This window comes from Psammomys obesus, unplaced genomic scaffold (assembly GCF_907164565.1).
Source record: "Psammomys obesus unplaced genomic scaffold, mPsaObe1.curated_primary_1811, whole genome shotgun sequence".
Classification (NCBI taxonomy): Eukaryota; Metazoa; Chordata; class Mammalia; order Rodentia; family Muridae; genus Psammomys; species Psammomys obesus.
The window spans coordinates 30,244,312-30,264,781 of NW_026596069.1; the positions used below are offsets into that span (position 1 = coordinate 30,244,312).

The 20,470-nt window shown below is 38.1% G+C and overlaps 1 protein-coding gene and 1 pseudogene across 3 annotated transcripts in view; both read left to right on the plus strand.

The window, feature by feature from the left end:
* The window catches only part of Edil3 (EGF like repeats and discoidin domains 3), a 567,408-nt gene that overhangs the window by 354,019 nt on the left and 192,919 nt on the right, over positions 1 to 20,470 (plus strand). For all 3 annotated transcript variants that reach the window (XM_055625558.1, XM_055625559.1, XM_055625560.1), the window contains one exon: positions 17,136 to 17,317. In XM_055625558.1, the coding sequence (XP_055481533.1) occupies positions 17,136 to 17,317 (182 nt within the window). The remainder of the gene's footprint in view (positions 1 to 17,135; positions 17,318 to 20,470) is intronic.
* Positions 15,365 to 15,949, plus strand: LOC129690037 (N-alpha-acetyltransferase 11-like; annotated as a pseudogene).

Consider the following 20,470-nt stretch of genomic DNA (forward strand, 5'->3'; position numbering starts at 1 on the left):
GATGTACTTTACATATATAATATATATACATATATATTATATATATATATACATATATATATATATACACACACATTGTCATTAGTTAAATTATAGTATAGTTAATTGTTTGATTTTCTTTTCCTAAAATAGTTTATGATATAATTACGCACTTTAAAAATCTCTAGAATCAAAATGAATGTTTCTATTTTATTTTTTATTACAGTTTTAGTTTAACTGATGTGATAAATTTATAAAAGGATATTTTAGTACAACCCCCACCCTGTCAGCACAATTTATAATTCACAGAGTTGACTATCTTTCCTATAGCTACAGAGCAATTGGAAGGTGAAGAAACTATTAAGCTAATGATACATCTTCACTCTAAATACCAATTTGTAACCTTATTTCTCTCTGTGTATTTTGTGCTGTTTATTCTTCTTTTGTATTAAAAGTAGTGACTAGGTCACATGATGACTGAGCTAGAAAAACTATCGTTACCACTTTTTACACATTTTACTAAAAAAAAAAAAATCTTAGAATAACAAATCACTTTCCTCTTTGTTCAGGATTTCCTAGAAGTGAAAATGATCATGCTTGTTGCGTGTCAGATTAATCATGATAAGTTTGTGTCCTGATGGTACTTCCGGGCTCCTGGTTTGTTATAGCAACATGCAAGCTTCTAGATAAAATACTCTTTTCTGGTAATTCCACAGAGAAAGACACATTATTTTATTATTCTTTAGAGGCATTGCACTCCAGGTATGGTTTCCTGCAATTCCATAGGCTGAGATCACAGGATCTGCTATTGAAACTTAATCTAGACAACAATTTAAAAAAGTCTCTCAAAAAAACCAAGAGAAATTATAAAACAGGAAAAGGACAGCATTTTCTAAGTGCATATTCTAATCATTTTTTCAACATTGATACTATATGTAGTATGCGTATGCTATATAGAATATTTACCTGCTTATTAATTAGATTGATTTATATAACAATACTGTTCTGTGCTGGAATTTACCAGAAGTAGCTATTTATTCCATATGGACATTTTGCTGAGCATATTTAATGCTCAATTTTATTTGAGCAACTGAATATTTGAATCTGTATTTAAGACTTGAAATGTGTGCCTATAAACTGACATATAGGCATTACTGGTGATTTCTCCTTCCAATAATGTGCCCGACAAAGTGTTTAACAAGGACACTATATAACATCATGGTCTGTTTTAATATTACAAATAATAAACATGAAAAGAAGCAGAGGTCAGAATTTCTGTTTCACAAGACTATTTTCTATCCATCCCCTTGTCAAACAGCTCCAGTGTGAATCTCTGTTGAATGAGAGAACATAGCCTCGGCTCTAAAATCTCATAATAAAACTGTTAACTCCATCAAATTCCCCTAGAATGTTCTTTTCATAGAACTAGTAATGTGTTCTTTGTTTTAGTCGTTTTACATTTAATATGCTCAAAATTCTTTATTGAATTATCCCTTCAGAACTACTGAACCCAATGTAAATTCAATATGTAAAACCTTATTGGTACTGTCTGCTGTGGGGAGCTCAATTTGCAGATAGATAGTGTACAAAAATCCATCCTTTGTCTCAGCTGCATGCTGGAAAACCTGGCTATACATGTATGTGGGTGGGTGTTTGCATATTTATACTTAGAAACAAAAGAGAAAAACCGGGACTCTAACTTACAGGCTGACATCTGAAAGAAGCTTGTATTTCCAGCATGCATGTGACTTCCTCGCAGAAGGCCTTGGGGAGAAGCTCCCTTGGTGCAGATCTGTTCAGTTACCTGAATCAGCCCCGAGAGTTCTCTAAGCTGCAGATAACATTTTTCTCATTTCAATCAAGCAAACATTTCTTTACGTTTTAAGATAGAATGCACGGAAGCGTTGTCTCTAGAATCCAAACGAGCGGATCATTATCTGCACATGTTCAGACTGTTGCTCTTTTAGAATTTGTCCCATGATTTCCACAGTAAACTGAAAGCTCACTGTGCTGCCCTGGGTTATCGGCAGCAGCTCGTTTGACCCCTTGCATTTCATTTGATCTCGAGAATACTGAGACATCACATGTGACCTGAGATCATAGCCGGTATAAAGAAAGGTATACACATACTGTACAGAATAGATAGAGTGTGTGAGTTACCTCAGAACTAAAAATCATTGCTTCATTTGCCAATAATATTTCTTTATAACCAAGTGTTAGAGGAAACACTTTGTAAAACTTGTCCATATATACATCTGGAAAAATCATTTAAGCAATATATATAAATTAATGAAAGCATGTAAATGTGACCTCACCATAGGTTGAGCATTTTCATTCTCCATTCATGCTGTATAACAACTAAGTCCCCTTAGCATCTTATTTTGGCCCTATATCAGTTGTTGACTCTGTACTGTGCAGATGTGTATTTTGCAAGTAAGTCATAATAAGTATACATTTTTAGGGTTTTTTTTTTTTTGCAGGATTTTGACTGTTCTGACACTTGTTTAACTGTGCCACGTTGCCACCTTCGTAACTGGGGAAAGATGGAATAATACACTTTTTTAAACTAAATTTTTATTTTCTTGTATTAATTATACTTTGTTCACTTTGTATCCCGGCTGTAGCTCACTCCCCCATTCCCTCCCATTTTGACTGAAGTCCTGAATACAAGTTACTGAAACCTGGTGTAGCTGCCAACTTGGTTTTAGCACTTATAAAGCCCATATGACACTTCTGTTTTAAGAGCATCAGAAGCAAACTAAAACACTCTTTGCTGTATTTCTACAGCAGTCTGTGCAGTTAGATGGGATAGTTAGCATCAGACTGTTCAAAGAGTTGTAAATTGTCACTGTTAAAATGTTGTTCTTTGACTACTAGGGACCCTGTATGGACTCTCTACTTAAATAACACCCAGCATGCCTCATAAACAGATATGCAATTTAGCTTTGAGGAATATTAAGGGATAATTTCCTGTTATTTGATTTATTCATAGGCTTAACATTTTTCTGAATTACACCAATTAACTGAAACTAATAATATAATCATAATTGGCTTGAGGTAAGGCAGGTGAGAAAAGCATATCCTCACTTTACAGGAAAAGTAGCTAGATGGTTGATAATTGAATCTATAATACTATGCAGGTTTCATTTAAATTTGACATTTCATCTACCTCCAACAGTTTATTCTTGCATGTTCTCTTGCAGCAGAAGGAAGAAAAAGCTATTTTTCTTTTTAAAATTTTGTCAAGCACTCATCTCATGAATCCTTAGGGTGATATCTATGTTCAGAATATTCAATTTAAAAAAAAGTTATCAGTCCAAAGGCCCTTATTTTTTTTTCTTTTCTTTTCTTTTTTTAACATTAGGTCTCAAAACTGAGAGATGCAAATTTGTAAGGCATTGTGCTAAGTGTTTCAGAAATATATGTCATAAAGAGGCATGGCTTCGATCTTTGAGAAGCTTAGGATCTCATAGAAAAAAAAATATACACACAAATAGTTGTTCCCCTAGCACGGAACTACTGGTTCCTTTGGTCTTTCCAATATGTGGCAATAATAAAGCACAACTCCTAATTAAATTTGAGGAATAGCTTTTATGCCCCATATCATAGAACCACAGCATTCATGATAATGAGAAAACCCACATATTTCTGAACTAAGTAATCCACCTGATACAAATAATCTGAATTTAAAAAAATGGAGAGGATGACGTTGTGAGTTGCCTAAGTCTGGGTCTGTGGTTTATGCACTGGTGCCGAGAAATTCTTGGTTGTAGAGGAAAACATATGTTACAAGATGGACCTTTCACTTTAGCTTCTTTTATGCTGACTATTCTGTGGGTTTCAAACAGGAGAGAAACAGGAAAGGACCATAGGAACTGGTGAATGGTGGGGACAGGACAGACTGTACCTTCACAGTCCCACTCCATGTTCTGGGAGTCATTTTCATCTCTTGTGCATGCTGCAGCCAAATTAAAGTGTTGGTGCAGATTCCCTGAGGTGAGCCTTCTAACTTCATGTCTTCCCTCCATTGCTTGCCCTTTTCTTCTGATAATACCTCCTAAAACTTGGAAAACGATAACCTTGAGAAATATCAGATTAGGTATCAAGTGTCATCAGAAAATCCAGCTTTTGAGTTCCTTTTAACCACCTGACCGTAGTGGAAGAAAAACAGTCCGGACGCCTTCTTAGCAGGTGAGGACCAGGTCTCAAGACAAGTAACATAAAACAAATTATAGGAATAAGTGAAAGCTATGGTACAAGTGGCACAACAGGAAGCTTCCATTTGAATCAGCATTAATGTCTGCAGAACTGGAGGTCAGCAGCAATCTATTTTCCAGTCCTTATGCTCAGCACAATTACCATGCTATGCTAAGCACAGCAGAGGACTTGCTTTTCTGAGACAATGAGATGCCCAGAGGAAAAGGACTGGAGATGTTTAAAAGAGATTTGTTTCTTACAAGGTTTTAATTTGAAACCCTTTCATTCTAAAGACGCCTGAGTACTGAGATAGAGCAAATGAAAGCAGTACATCCCCGTTACAGTTCAGTCATGCATCTCACTGATTTGAACGGCTTAATCAGCGCACTGAGAAGCAAGACATGAGGCATCTTGAGGCACTGCTTACTTGTCAGCAGTGAGATCAATAAAATGCAGATGCCACACTTTGCCACACTCCAGAGAATGAGTTTGCCGAGTGAGAGGGACTTCACTCTAAAGCAATTCTTCTCACACTGCACAACACTCTGGAGAGCCTCCTGTAGCCTTGGCCCAAGCTGGCCCAGCTGCTCCTGTTCAACTTGCCACGTGACATCATTTTGTTGTTCAGTGTTAATCTGAAGCGGTAGGCCTTGGGGTTAGGAGACATTTCCAGTCCATTCAGACAACCAGGAGTGCAGGGCAGAGTCTTCACTGTTGAATGAGGTCATTAGCTTAGGCAGCTTGTTATCTCTGACAAAAGCAAGCACAGAACAAAGGTGTAAAAACAGAACCCCACATCCAGAAAAGATGGACTACTAGAGCCTACGTTTAACTGCAGAATTCAGCTCAGGTCACACTGCTCTGCACCTACTGTAGAGGTGACAATGGGTATTTCAGGACTGCTTTGCACTGCTCTGTGTCACCTTTTGGAAAAGAGATCCTCCCACTATAGTCTCATTTAAGCTCTTCCTCCTCACTAAGGACATAAAGAATTTTTAAACGACGCAGCTCAACTCTCTACTACATATACATATACATATACATATATATATATATATATATATGTGTGTGTGTGTGTGTGTGTATATGTATGTGTGTGTGAAAATGACTTTATTTTAAATGAATTACACAATTAAAATTATTTGACTCATATAATTTGTGTTTTTTCTCTATTTCTTTTTTATTTATTACAATGTATTCACTTTGTATCCCAGCTGTAGCACCCTCCTTTGTCCCCTATAAATCCCACCTTCCCTCTCTCATCTCTTCCCCTGCCCCTCCCCAAGTCCACTGATAGAGAAAGTTCTCCTCCCCTTCTCTCTGACCCTAGCCTATCAAGTCTCATCAGGACTGGCAGCATTGTTTTCCTCTGTAGCCTGGTAAGGCTGCTCCCCTCTCAGGGAGAGGTGATCTAAGAACCAGCTGCTGAGTTCATGTCAGAGGCAGTCTGTGTGTTCCCCTTACTAGGGAACCCTCTTGGACACTGAGGTGTCATGGGCTACTTCTGTGCAGGGGTTGTAGGTTATCTCAGTGCATAATCCTTGGTTGGAGTATGAGTCTCAGAAAACACCCCTGTGCCCAGACTTTTTGGTTCTGTTGCTCTCTTTGTGGAGCTCCTGTCTCCTCCATGTCTTTCTATCTCCCCCTTGTTTCAAAAGATTCCCTGCATTCTGCCCAAAGTTTGGCTATGAGTCTCACCATCTCCTTTGATACCCTGCTGGGTAGAGTCCTCCAGAGGCCCGCTGTGGTAGGCTTCTGTCCTGTTTCCTGTCTTCTCCCTCTTCTGATGTCTTCTCATTTGCTTTTCTGAATGAAGACTGAGCATCTTATACAAGGTTCTTCTTGCTTGGCTTCTTTAGGTGTACAGATTTTAGTGTGTTTATCCTATATTATATGTCTAATTTATGAGTGAGTATATACCATGTGTGTCTTTCTGCTTCTGGGATACCTCACTCAGGATGATCTTTTCTAGTTCCTATCATTTGCCTATAAATTACTTGATTTCCTTGTTTTTAATTGCTGAGTAGTATTCCATTGTGTAAAATTACCACAGTTTCTGTATCTATTCCTCAACTGAGGAACATCTGGGTTGTTTCCAGATTTTGGCTATTATGAATAAAGCTGCTAAGAACATGGCTGAGCAAATGTCCTTGCTGTATTTTTGAGCGTATTTTCGATATATGTCTAGGAGTGGTATAGCTGGATTTTGAGAAAGCACTAGATTGATTTCCAAAGTGGTTGTACAAGTTTACATTCCCATTAGTTGCTTAACTTTTGTCTGTTTTTAAGTTTTTAAAAATAAGTTACTTCTAAACATATTTTTGAAAATCATGCTAAAATTGAAGTTTATAGCTAGATATGCTGAGAAATACAATCCCTACTTGGAAAGCCACACTCCCACTTATTGTGAAGTGGATATGTAGACGCAGTAAAGACACAGTAAAGGCTTATAGGCATGAGGAACATGCTTGAGTATCAAAATAGGTTTTCCCTTTCAATAATGTCCCTGCATGCCGGTGATGAGAGAATTAGGGTCAGTGGGGTATGCAGATGAGACAAAGCCTGTTCATTCCAGCAGCAGTTAACAGTTTTAATCAATTCCTTGAGAGGTGTTGGTTCAATGATTTTGTATGTTAAGCACAACACGTGTTCCTATCAATTAAAGACAGAACTACCTTTGCTTTTCATGACCTTTGAGAATAAGATGTCTTGTTTCCTCCTCCTCTATTGTATCACAAATCATTACTAGTTCTACCAAATTTTACTCTTGAACATTATTTAGCTCTTTCTCTTTGCAAACCTTATTTTAGATATGGATTTTTTTCCCACTGGGACAATTACTATTTTTCTTTGGTTATAATTCTCTCATCTATAGTAACTGTATCCTTATCTAGAGGTGAGAATGATATACATTTAATAAGAATATGGATACAATTAGGATATTTCAGAACTCTATCATGAATACAAACAATGTCTTCATCAGAATCTTTTATTGGATCTCTACTTCCTCCCACCAGCAGTTAACCATATCCTGCAAATTTGTGCTGCTTTAGTGATGCCAAGTTCCTTCTATTTTCCTCATCATGAAACCTATCTCCTTCTCTTCTCCTCTATTTAGCTCCTATTATTTTCCAGGAATTCCTTCCTTAAACCCAATGTTAGGCTATGATTCCTCTTCAAACAATTCTTTTCATTCAGCACAACCACATTCTCAATAACATGTGAAATGCTACTTTCGATGTCTTTGCTGGAACCATGTTTTTCTGAGAAAATAAGGACTGTAACTCTTCTTGTTCTTCTTATTATGATTAATTATTATTTACAATTTTTTCCCTTTGTATCTCAGTTGTAGCTTCCTCCCTCTTCTCCTCTTTGTCCAACCCTCCCTCCCTCTCCCTCCTCTTTCCTTCTTCCCTAGTCCACTGATAGTGGAAGTCTTCCCTCTCCTACTGTCTGACACTAGCCCATTAGGTCCTACCAGTACTGTCTGGATCCTCTTCCTTTGTGGGCTGGCTAGGTCACCCCACCAGGGAGAAGTGATCAAGGAGCAGGCAACTGAGGTTCATGTTAGAGACTGTCTCTTCTCCTTCTGCTATGGAACCCACATGGAGACTGAGCTGTCTATGGGCAACATCTGAGCATGGGATCTAAGTCCACTCTATGTATGGTCTTTGGTTGATGCATCAGTCTCTCAAGTCCCCCTGCTTTTTTATGGGGGGGTTGTTGGTCTTCTTGTGGGGCTCCTGTCTCCTCCTAGTCCTTTTATATCCCTCTTCTTCCACAAGACTCCCTGTGCTCTGTCCGAAGTTTGGCTGTGAGTCTCTGCAACTGCTTTGAACCTCAGCTGGTTGAAGTCTTTTAAAGGACATCTCTGGTAGACTCCAGTCCTGTTTCCTCTCTTCTATCGCTTCCAGTTCTACCCTGTTCTCCTTTCTCAATAAAAATTAAGAATCTTACCTAGGATCCTCTTTGTTGTTGAGCTTCTTTAGGTCTGTAGAATTTTAGTATGTTTATCCTTGATAATATGGCTAAATCTCTGCTTGTTAAGGTAACTTAGTACCCTCTTCTTCCTTCTCTTTCAGTCATTGTATTTAGAGGCACCTTCCAGAAAGTCCACCTCTAACAATCCAATTCATTGTCAAGAAGAGTCATAATTCTTTATAATTCTTTAATTTCTCTTATTACTTTCTAAGTTGTGGTGTTTTCTTGTCACTTATTTGTTTATAGTTCATAGTGCACAAAATTATTAATTCTTTGAGAACAAAGTTTTTTTTTTTTCATCCTTTGTGTATGGACACTACCTAGAAATGTGCCTAATGTTTACCAAACTTTAAATGGATATATATTTTAAAAGCTAATCCAATGAGAGTAACAGAACCAAAAAATTCTGGGCCCGGGGTCTTTCCTGAGACTGATACTCTAACCAAGGACCATGCATTGAGGTAACCTAGAACCTCTGTACAGATGTAGCTCATAGTAGCTCAGTCTCCAAGTGGGTTCCTAGCAAGGGGAACAAGGATGGTCTCTGACATAAACTCAGTACTTGGCTCTTTGATCACCTTCTCCTGAGGGGGCCAGGGAAGGTTCAGCCTTACCAGGCCACAGAGAAAGATAACGCTGCCAGTCCTAATGAGACCTGATAGGCTAGGGTCAGATGGAAGGGGAGGAGAACCTCCCCTATCAGTGGGCTGGCAGAGGGGCATGTGTGGATATGAGGGAAGGAGGATGGGATTGGGAGGGGACAAAGGAGGGTGCTACAGCTGGGATACAAAGTAAATAAATTGTAATACATATGAAATAAATTTAAAAAAGAGTTCAGTTAATTAGTCAAACTTGAAATGGTCTATGAAAAATTTGTGAGGTTTCTCTAGAAGAACAGAACTGATAGAATGAATGAATATGTATGTGAAAGAGTAACAATAATTGTCTCATAGTTAAGAGGCTGAAAATCCCATAATTGCTCAGTTCATAAGGCTGGATATCTTAACAGTCCCAATCTTGTGTCGAAACCATGGAGCTTCCTGGACAGCTGCTGGTGCTTTGTTGTCAATAGAAACCTGGAATTCTCCATCTATATTAGAGAAAAAAAAAATTGTATCAGAAACCATAGCATCAAGTTAAACTGACTTGGCTGCAAAATGCAAACTACATTTGGAGTGGTTCTTTGTGGGTCAACTGTTCTTCAGTTGAGATGCTCTACTTAGGTCATTTTAAATTGTGTTGGCATTAAAACCAACCATCAAACGTACTCATATTAAGTAAGCAGGTTCTGAGCCACTGACAGTCTCCAGTTAACACTTCAGAGCCTTAGGGAAAGCAGCTCCCAGTAGTCTCAGATGGTCATGCACTACCTTCAACCTTCACTTCTGTACCTCACTAGCATTCTCTTCCACTCACTGTTTCAATACATCTCATTTTGGGAACACTTTCATATCCTGCAGGCCCTTGCAATAGTCCTTGTATTCTGTTGGTGTTGTTTCTACTATCGTCTTCTTGGGAAAAGAGGTTTCTCCAAATAAAGTAACAGCAATAGGACCATATGCAACCTTTGAAGTGTCACTCTACCTTCTACATATATTTTTATAGGATTAATCTCTGTTTCCATGTTTCCCCAGTTATGAAATTATATGATACCTTTTTTATTCTCTGAAGTATTACGCTGAAAATCATTTGCAAATACTCTGCAGAGTAATGTAATATTTAATCAGATAGTTCTCATCCTATGAGCTATTTATGAATTACTATTGCATATTTCTTTCTCATTTACTAATAGTGATGAAAATGCATACTCACAATGTATTTATTTTAGGTATCTTACTTTGAATTGCTTGAGGTCACTTGATCTTAGGTCTATAAACACTTGCATTTTGAATTGTAACATCTCCCTTTATTATTATATTGTTGCATTTAATAGGGCAGTGGGGAAGAATACAGCACAGTGTAAAGAAAATTAGATTCTGAACCTTTTATGATGATGATGACATCCATTTATTTGTGATCCCTTCATTATCAAAGGAAGCTGCTATTATGACAATGTGTCCTTGTGGGATAAACATAAGGTTTGAATTTACTCATCAGTTTCCTGTTTACAGAAAAAAAAAAAGCTTCAGTAGCTATGTGCAGCACCTACTTATTGAGCACTTGAAGTGTGTAAAGCATTGCACTAAAAAATGTAGTAGTGAGAGTTCTGGTTCTATTCAAAAAGGGTTAGAAGGCCAGAATTACCTCAACCAGGGTCCAGTAAAAGAAGGAATTTCAAGGATCTTATATAACAGTGTTCTTTACTTACAAATAAGAGTCACATTTTACTTTTAGTGCCTTGACAACTGATAAATTGAGTGTTGTCATAAGCACAAGTAAAAACAATAACATGAGGGTTGAAAAAATGGCTCAGCAGTTCAGAACACAGGTTGTTCTTAAAAAGGACCCAGCTTCTATTCCCAGTACCTACACGGTAGCTCAAAACAATCTGTAACTCCAGTTCCAGGAGACCCACGCCTTCTTCTGGCTTCTGTAGGCACCAGGCATACTGGTTTAAATACATGGTTTATACACAGGCAAAACACCATATACATAAAAATAAAATATTTTGTAAAAAAAATTGAAGAAAACATCATCAAGGACAACTAATGTGTAGAAGATAAGAGGTTACCTTTCTTACCCACCCTTCACTGAGCAATTCTTAACAATTACAATTCAGTTTATGGTGTTGGGCTTTTCTGATATATGTAAGTTGAATAGTAGATATATAGAATTTGGAAAATATTGAATAAAAGCAGCAATATGAACTGGAAAAGAAATGTTAATAAACTTGACAACATAAGAATGACATTCCTCATTTAAGAATACTTAACAGAAAAGTCTTTTTGAAATAAAACTTGTGAGCATGCCCTTTTTTCATTTTTGTTGTCAAGCAAATTACTGTGTGTGACTCGTAAGAGTTTGACATAGGTTAGGAGTCTTATAGTACACTAAATTTAAATATGTCCACACACACATATATGCACGTGTGTGTGTGTGTGTGTGTGTGTGTGTGTGTGTGTGTGTGTGTGTACTCCAAGTCATTCAGTTACCACTCTGGATCTACTGTCTTCACTTGGGGCCTCCTTGCTTCCATATGCTAGGTGTCCCAGGAGCCTTTTATCTGCGGCTGATTACTGCAGACCTTTTCCAGTGTGAAAAAGGAATATTTTTCATGTTTTGTTTGATTGTATGAGGCAGGATATCACATGTCCCAGGGGTACCTAGAACTCACTATGTGTCTTGACACATAGATAGATAGATAGATAGATAGATAGATAGATAGATAGATAGATAGATGGATGGATGGATGGATGGATGGATGGATGGATGGATGGATGGATAGATAGATAGATAGATAGATAGATAGATAGATAGATAGATAGATAGATAGATAAAACAAAACCTTGAACTTGAGTCTGGAGAGATGGCTCAGACGTTAAGAGCACTGGCTGCTCTTCCAGAGGTTCTGAGTTCAATTCCCAGCACTCATGTGGCAATTCACAATCCCTGCAGGATCTGATGACCCATGGAATCTGATGTCTCTTCTGGTGTGCAGACAAAAATGAAGACATACAATAATCTGTGTAAACAAATAAAGCCTTGAGCTTTGGAACTTTGTTTTTCTACCTCCTTACACTGGGTAAATGTATCACTGCAGAGTGTTTATGCGGTACTGGGGAAGAGAGCTCCAGCTTTCTTCATGCTAGGCCAGAACAGTTGTTTTCAGGCCCAGAAAGTTTCTTATTACCATAACTTCTACCCTTGAAGACTTTTGTTGATGGTTTTATGAGCATACAATTTCACAGATAAATTACTGGAATGCCCAATTGTTCATATGATTGCTTACCATTATGCTAAAAGGAAACCAGTGAAGGCACTTAACAGAAATTTGCCTTCAATTTCGCAAACCTTTAGCATCCAAAACACAGAGACGTAATTCAGTTCCTGGTTGAGACTGGACAACACAGAGTCCATGGATCTTCAGAACCTGTGTTTTATGAAGCTTAAATGAGGATTGCATATAATGAGTAGAATTTCCTTGGCACAAATGTAAAATCTTTACCGCTTATGTGGTAAAACCTGTGGCGTGGTCCACCCTTAACTTAATCTACTTTAACTTCTACATACTGTAGACAGAGAAATGAGCCAAAAAGATAGCAACAAAGTGAAAACCATTCATTTATATTTTACTTATGACAACACAAAAGTTCATAGAGAATATTTCTTCGTGTATTTCATAGTAAACAGATGTGGGTAGTTTCAGATAACAACTAAAAGGACCAATTGAATAGTAGGGCTGAGTATCTAGTCTCTTGACTGGAGCTGTGGTGCACTCTTGTAGTCCCAGCACTTGGGGAGGCAGAAGCATGCAGATCTCTGAGTTCAATAGTAGCCTGGTTTACAAAGTGAGTCCAAGACAGCCAAAGCTACAAAGAAAAACCCATCTCAAAAGCAGAAAAATCAAAGCAGATGCTGAGACTTATGGCCAACCTTTGGGCAGAGTGCAGGGAATCTTATGAAAGAAGTGGGAAATAGTAAGATCTGGAGAGGACAGGAACTCCACAAGAAGAGCAACAGAACCAAAAAATCTGAGCATAGGGGTCGTTCCTGAGACTGATACTCCAACCAAGTACCATGCATGGAGATAACCGAGAACCCCTGTACAGATGCAGCCCATGACAGTTCAGTGTCCAATTGGATCCCATAGTAATGGGATCAAGGACTGTCTCTGACATGAAATGATTGGCCTGTTCTTTGATCACCTTCCTCTGAGAGGGGAGCAGCCTTACCAGGCCACAAAAGAAGACAATGCAGCCACTCCTGATGAGACCTAATTGACTAGGATCAGAAGGAAGGAAAAGAAGAACTCCCCCATCAGTAGCCTTGGATGTGTGGAGAAGGGGGCAAAAGGAGGGATTGGGAGTGGGGAGGGAGGGAGCTACAGGGGGGATACAAAGTGAATAAAGTGTAATTAATAAAGAATTTAAAAAGAAAGTATAAAAAAGTAGAAAAAGAAAAAAAATCCAGTCTCTCTCCCTTCTCTCTCTCTCTCTCTCTCTCTCTCTCTCTCTCTCTCTCTCTTTTTTTTTGAGTGCTGAAAACGATATACGGCTTGGATGTGCATTCCTAAATGCCATCCATTCCTTGCTAAGGCTGCCATGATAATGGATTAGGGTAGGCTCCACAACACTAGCAGTCTACTTAGTGACCTAAAATAAATGCTCTGCAGTAAAAGGCTTTTATTTTTGATAAATAATATAATTAAATCATTTCCCATTTCCCTTTCCTCCTTCCAATCTCTCCAATATTATCCTACTTCCTCTCTTTCAAATTCACAGGCTCTTCTTTCGTTAATTATCTTACACACACAAATGAATGTACATTTGAATATCCCTAAAAACATAGGTATGATCTACGCCCCCTGGGTTTCTCAACCTTAAACAAAGAAGTACAGCCTACTCATGGTGATCGTCAAAAGCCAGGATCTTGAAATTTTTATAGCTCATCCAAAAGTAACCATGAAAGTTTCCCAGCCTTTTATGCAGTCTGTAAAACACTTGAGGCTTAAAATGTGAAAGAGAACAGAAGTCTACAGAGTCAACATTTTAGTTTCCAATGTTAACTGTTTAGAAATATAAATGTTGCTTTATTATGCAGTTCCTAATACTTTAATTGTAACAATGAATGCCTTCTTAATGAGCTGAACAGTTCTTTCATATAATGAAAACAGGTCAAATTCTTGGAAAAGAAGCACAATATCTCATTATGACAATTCAAAAGTATGATTTTTAATTGTTAATCACAAAGAAGCCATTTTATTATGTTAATGTCAAACTTTCTGAAATAATGTGATAAAATAATTATTTATCCATATTTCTACTCTTAAGGTTTTTAAGCCATTTGAGAAGTGTTGATAATTTTCAATGGGCTGTTTAATCTATTGAGCAAAGATTAGAAAAAGGAAGCATGCTATGTCAATGAAAACAATGACCAACAAGAAACAAAATGAATAAATTAAATATAATTAATAAAGTAATTAAATTAATTAAAACCTAAAATAATCTTGGTAGTTATCACCAATCAAGCTGATTTGATATATTGGCATTTAGGGCGATAATCTCTATTTACAGTTTCAGGACATAAAATATTGTAATAGGTATCATAATAGAATTATAACTGATTATCCAAATGTCCATTATAAAATCTCAACATATAAAATGTTAATGAAATTTTAAAATCAGGTACTAGTTTTTAATACATTATTTTGCTTATCCTGAGCTTTTAAAATTAAATTTAAAGTAAATGAAAATGTCTTAACTCCTTAATGTGTATTTATTGTATACAAGATTTTACCTTCACTTGTAATTTAAAGAACTAAACACATTTGATATATAAGAACATATGATCTTAATCCATGCTTTAATCTTAGCAATTAACGTTTTTATTGGGAATTTTTTAACTTTCAAGTTACATATTTGTAGAAAATTGATAGATGCTTGAAATTTTAAATGCGCAAGTTGTACATTAAGAATTGTAAATTTTCACTTAAAACATTCGAGATATTTTAAATTTATGACATACTATAATGTTTTTTTATGCGGACCCACAGTTATGTGTTCTTTTAATAAAAATTATTGAACTATACAATCTCTGTATTTAGATGTCATAGGTATCTGTTCTGTTATAAATTTCAACAAATTTACGTACGTTTTTTTGAAAGTATAACTGACCGTATATAAAATTTAAGCTTGAGAGTACATCCCAGCGCTGGAGACGCTGGGACTCCGACGAGGACTCGGTGGTCGCATATCGTGGGCCCACGAGAGGCAGCTCTCGGCAACTGGCCCCTTAGGACTGGTCAAGATGTAGTACATCCTTCCAAATCAGTGCAATGGATGGCAGGTAGACTAGGCCATGCTTTTGGAGGAGGACCGTGTGGTCGTCATTCATTTCAAACATGACTCGGACCCACTTGCATGAAGATGGACAAGGTTCTGTACAGCATCGCGGGAAAGAAATGGAAGCTAGTGGGAGATCTTCCTTGTCCTGTATGAGTCCTGTTTGGATAGGGCAGCTGTTTTAAAGTAATCGGTCTTGGTGTGGCTCGTGCTCCGTGGCATCCTCTCTGGTTCTCCCAAGTCTGACAGGTCTATCTGCACCCAACATGAACATCTGCCGAGCTCGGCCAGATGACCTGAAAAGCATGCGACACTGCAACTTCTTTTGCCTTCCTGAGAACGACCAGATGAAGTACTATTTCTATCATGCCTTCTCTTGGACCCGACTCTCCTAAAATGCTGAGGATGAGGGGAAGATTGTGGGTTAGGTCCTGGGCCAAATGGAAGAGGATCCTGATGATGTCCCTCATTGACGTATCACCTCACTGGCTGCGAAACGCTCTCACCGGCGCCTTGGCCTGGCCCTGATGGAACAGGCCTCACGGGCCATGACTGAGAGCTTCAGTGCCAAGTAGGTGTCCCTGCATGTCAGGAAGAGCAACCGAACAGCCCTGCATCTGTAGCGAGGTGGAGCCCAAGTACTATGCAGATGGAGAAGATGCATACCCTATCAAGGGAGAAAGCTTAGCGATGGCAGACGCGCTGAGACGGCCATGGTGCTGAAGAAGAGCAGCTATATGGTGCTGGGCTCCAGGGAGAATCAGGAGAACCGGGGCAGCACAGTTGCTGGTTCTGAAGAGGCCTGTCAGCGGGAGAACCTGGGTGGAAATGACAGCGGCAGTGACAGCTAAGACAGCTTGCAGGACTACCCCTCTACCGCCTGGACCTGCTTGAGCAATTCAGGTCCTTTATTTTACTACATTGTTTCTTTGGAACCCTGTGCTTGATGTGATCTGCACTGCCTACTCCGGGGTCATCTCACAGTGACCCCAGTGCCTTCTCATCTTCACGCTTAGCAGTAACCTTCCCCATAACTAGCCTATGTGATCATGACGGCACATCTGCACACAGGACCTGCTTTGCAGGAGCCAGGGAAGCTTGAGGACTGCCACAGCAGCACCTTTCTTGGCTTCTATGCTGCCCTTATCCTGTTTCCTACTGCACTGATTGTGTGTATCTTACAGGTTTCCTCCTAGAATGCCAAGCAAGAAGTGGGAATAACTGAAGAAGATCCCCAGCTTCCAGCATTTGCCATTATTTTTCTGGGTTTTCTTTCTTGGACTAGGCAGATAATCAAGTTAGTTCTCTTATCCTCTGCCCCTATCTGGTGGAAGTTACTTACCCTTGTTTTCTCTGGAAACTGCCTTTGCCCTGCCCTGCCTTCCCTCTTTTTGAAGAAGAATGTTCCCTTTTCCAGTGAGAGAAGGTGATAGGTACTAGACTTTGGACTTCTACACAAGCACAATTGGGAGATCTTAAGGAAAAGACAAGCAGAAATTAAATTGCAATCTAACCTGAGAAAATAAAACTATTTAAAAAGGAAAAAAATAGTTTAAAACTTTGTAGCAGTGAAAATGTTACCATCAAAATAATTTTGATTCAAAATTCATACACATTCTGGTCAAGAAAAAATATCTACAAATATTTAAGGACTAAAGACTCCTGAGTCTTTCTAGTCTCTGTGAATATGAAATATGAGATAGGATTTAATTCTGTCACATGAACTGAACATAGGCATCTTAAAACAAGTAGCTTTTGCTGATATAACTCTCAATTTAAGACAATACATCCACACAAATCTAAATCATAATATAGAAGAGATAAAATTTTGAAAAACCCATTACAAAACACAGAGAGCAGAGAGTGTCATAGCTACCAAGCACTATTTGCAAATGTGGTAATCAGTACTAGATCTATCACTTGGATTAGGGCTGAAATTGTTTGTGGGTACAAATTAAGCTATTTAAATGCTGTTGCCATAAAGTCTGACATGCTTATTCTTTCTAATACATTGTTGTTGTTGTTGTTGTTTTCTAGAATGCTCTGGGCCATTGGGAATTGAAGGTGGAATAATATCCAATCAGCAAATCACAGCTTCATCTACCCACCGAGCTCTTTTCGGACTCCAGAAATGGTATCCCTACTACGCTCGGCTTAATAAGAAGGGCCTTATAAATGCCTGGACAGCTGCTGAAAATGACAGGTGGCCATGGATCCAGGTAACAAAGGGATAGGACAAAGCCTTTCCCGAGTAATAACAATAATCATTTACGGAAGTAGATTAAGGAAAATTTGCTGTCATTCTTTCTTAAGGTTAAAGTGTGATTTAGTGTGGCATCAAACAGGCAGCAAATTCAAAGATAGTAGGGAACATACACATTCTCTGTTTGAAAATGTGAAAACAACATTGAGATGAAAGTATTTTTAGACAAATACATTGTTTTAAAATATATTGAAGAAAAAGATCTTATGCTCATTTGCATAAATTTATTCATAAAGTGTAACAGTTAGCACCAAAAGCTGAAACAAGAAAGTAACAACTTCATCTATGTATTCTTTATTGGAAATAGTTTCTCATGTGCAAATATAAAATGCACATCAGATCAGGATGCTATTGAACTGTTTGCAGAACCCACTTTTTAGAAATGAGAGAATTTTTAATTCATACTGCTGTTTATTCTCATCACCCAGCTACATTTAAAAGAGTAGAAAACAACAATGCATTGAGATATTTACTGTTTGTCCAGAGAACAAACATTGTAGCAAAGCTGATATCTCATATTTTGCCTATTTATGCTTCATGGGCACTTGAATGAAAGCATAAATTAGATATCTTAGGAAGACAGAAAATATGATCAAATGTGATTTCTATGAAATAATATACTTTTGTTCATGTGTTTCCTTAATATAGTCACTGTCTACAAAATCATTAGTAACACATACCAAATCAGAGAAAAGACCAGTATCAGGGTAGTCATGTTGAAGCTACATGAGAACAGGAAATTTTAAAATAAGAAAAATTTTAAAGATAGCTTCCACTACTTTAGATTCTCAGGAAAAAGCAAAATCCAAGGTGCTACATGAGGGGTAGTTCAATATAGAGAAATCTATCATAAAAATGAACTGGAATAAAAACAACAACACGTGATTATCTCCTTGGATGCTAAAAAAGCATTTGACAAAATCCAACACCCATTCATGTTTAAAGTCTTGGAGAGACCAAGGATACAAGGCACATACCTAAACAGAAGAAAGACAATATGCAACAAGCCTATAGTCAACATCAAACTAAACAGAGAAAAACTTTATCAATCCCAACGGAATCAAGGACAATGCAAGGCTGACCACTCTCTCCATATCTCTTCAACATAGTACTTGAAGTCCAAATAGAACAATAAGAGATCAAGGGGATACAAATTGGAAAGGAAGAAGTGAAAGTAAAACTATTTGCTGATGATATGAGAGTACACTTTTGTTGCCCCAAAAATCCTACTAGAGAACTCCTACAGCTGATAAACACCTTCTGCAAAGTGGCTGGGTACATAATTAACTAAAAAAAAAAAAAAAAAAAAAAAAATCATTAGTTCTCCTGCATACAAAAGACAAAGGGCTGAGAAAGAAATTAGGGAAATAACACCCATCACAATATCAAAAAAAATAATAATAAAATAAAATAATCTTGGTGTATCTCCAACGAAGCAAGTGAAAGACTTGTATGAAAAAACTTCGTCTCTGAAAGAAAGAAATTAAAGAAGATACCAGAAGATGGAGGGTTCTCCCATGCTCATGGATCCACAGGATTAACACAATGAAAATGACCATCCTACCAAAAGCGATCCACAGATTCAATGAAATTCCCATCAAAATACTAACATAATTCTTTACAGACCTTGAAAGAATAATTCTCAACTTCATGTGGAAAACCAAAACCAAAAAAAAAAAAAAAAAAAAACAAAAATAGCAAACAAAGAAAACTTAACAGCTAAAACTATCTTGTACAATAAAAAAACTTCTGGAGGTATCTCTATTTCTGATCTCTGATCTCAAGTTGTACTGTCTAGCAACAGTAATAAAAACAGCATTGTACTGCCACAGAAACAGAATGGTGGATCAGTGGACTAGAACTGAAGACCCAGAAATAAACTCACACACCTACAGATAGATTTTTCACAAAGAAGCTAAAACCATACAATGGAAAAAAGACAATTTCCACAAATGGTGTTGATCTAACTGAATGTTTACATGTAGAAAATGCAAATAGATCCATATTCATCACCCTGCAGTAAACTAAAGGCCAAATGGATCAAAGACCTCAACATACAACCAGACACACTAAATCTATTAGAAGAACAAATGGACAAGAGCTTTGGTCTCATTAGCAAAGGAGACAACTTCCTGAACAAAACACCAACAGCACAGGCTCTAAGATCAAGAAGGAATAAATGGGACCCCATGAAACTGAAAAGCTTCTGTAAAGCAAAGGACATGCTCTACAGAATAAAACTACAGACTAGTTTGACCAAAGACCTTCATCAACCATACATCAGACAAGGGGATAATATCTAGAACATATATAAAGAACTTAAACACCAACATACAAAATTATCTAATTAAAAAGGGTGAAGTTCAATCTTCAAGTGAGTTCCCTAATAGAGGGAACAGAGGCTGTCTCTGACATGACCTCATTGGCTGGCTCTTTGACCGCCTCCCCCTGAAGGCAGGGAAGACAATGCAACCAGTCCTGATGAGACCTTATGGGTAGGGTCAGATGAAAGGAGAGGAGGAGGAACCCCCTAGCAGTGGACTGGGGGAAGGGCATGGGAGGAGAAGAGGGAGAGAATGTGGTATTGAGAGGGGATAAGAGGGGGGACTACAGCTAGGATACAAAGTGAATAAATTGTAATAAGTAAAGACATAAATTTAAGAGGAGATCCAAGATGGCAGCGTTGACCACACAGGGTATCTGAACAGCAGCTAAGGAAGGAGAGCAGGGTGACCTGCAGGCCATATTGTGGAATCCCAATGTCTGTGTTTCTCAGAAGGCTTGTGGGGCATTGGAGCAGCTCTAAGTTTGTATATCCTTCTTTCTGCTCCCCAGCAACCAAGCCCACCTGGGTCAGAAACAAATTGGTCAGCACAGCCAGTAAACCCAGTGGATATGAGTCAGGCCTGGAACCCAAATCTCATCCTCCACTTTCTTGAGGAAGCCTGTGAGGCACTGGAGCAGCTCTAGACCCAGAGGTCTTTCCATCTGTGCCTCAGCTTCCCTGGTCACAAATAGTGACAGGGAAGACAGAGACAGCAGAGACAGGGAAGACTACTCAAGACTCCAGAGACAGGTAGATCCAGTCTGCAGTACAGGCTCCAAGAAT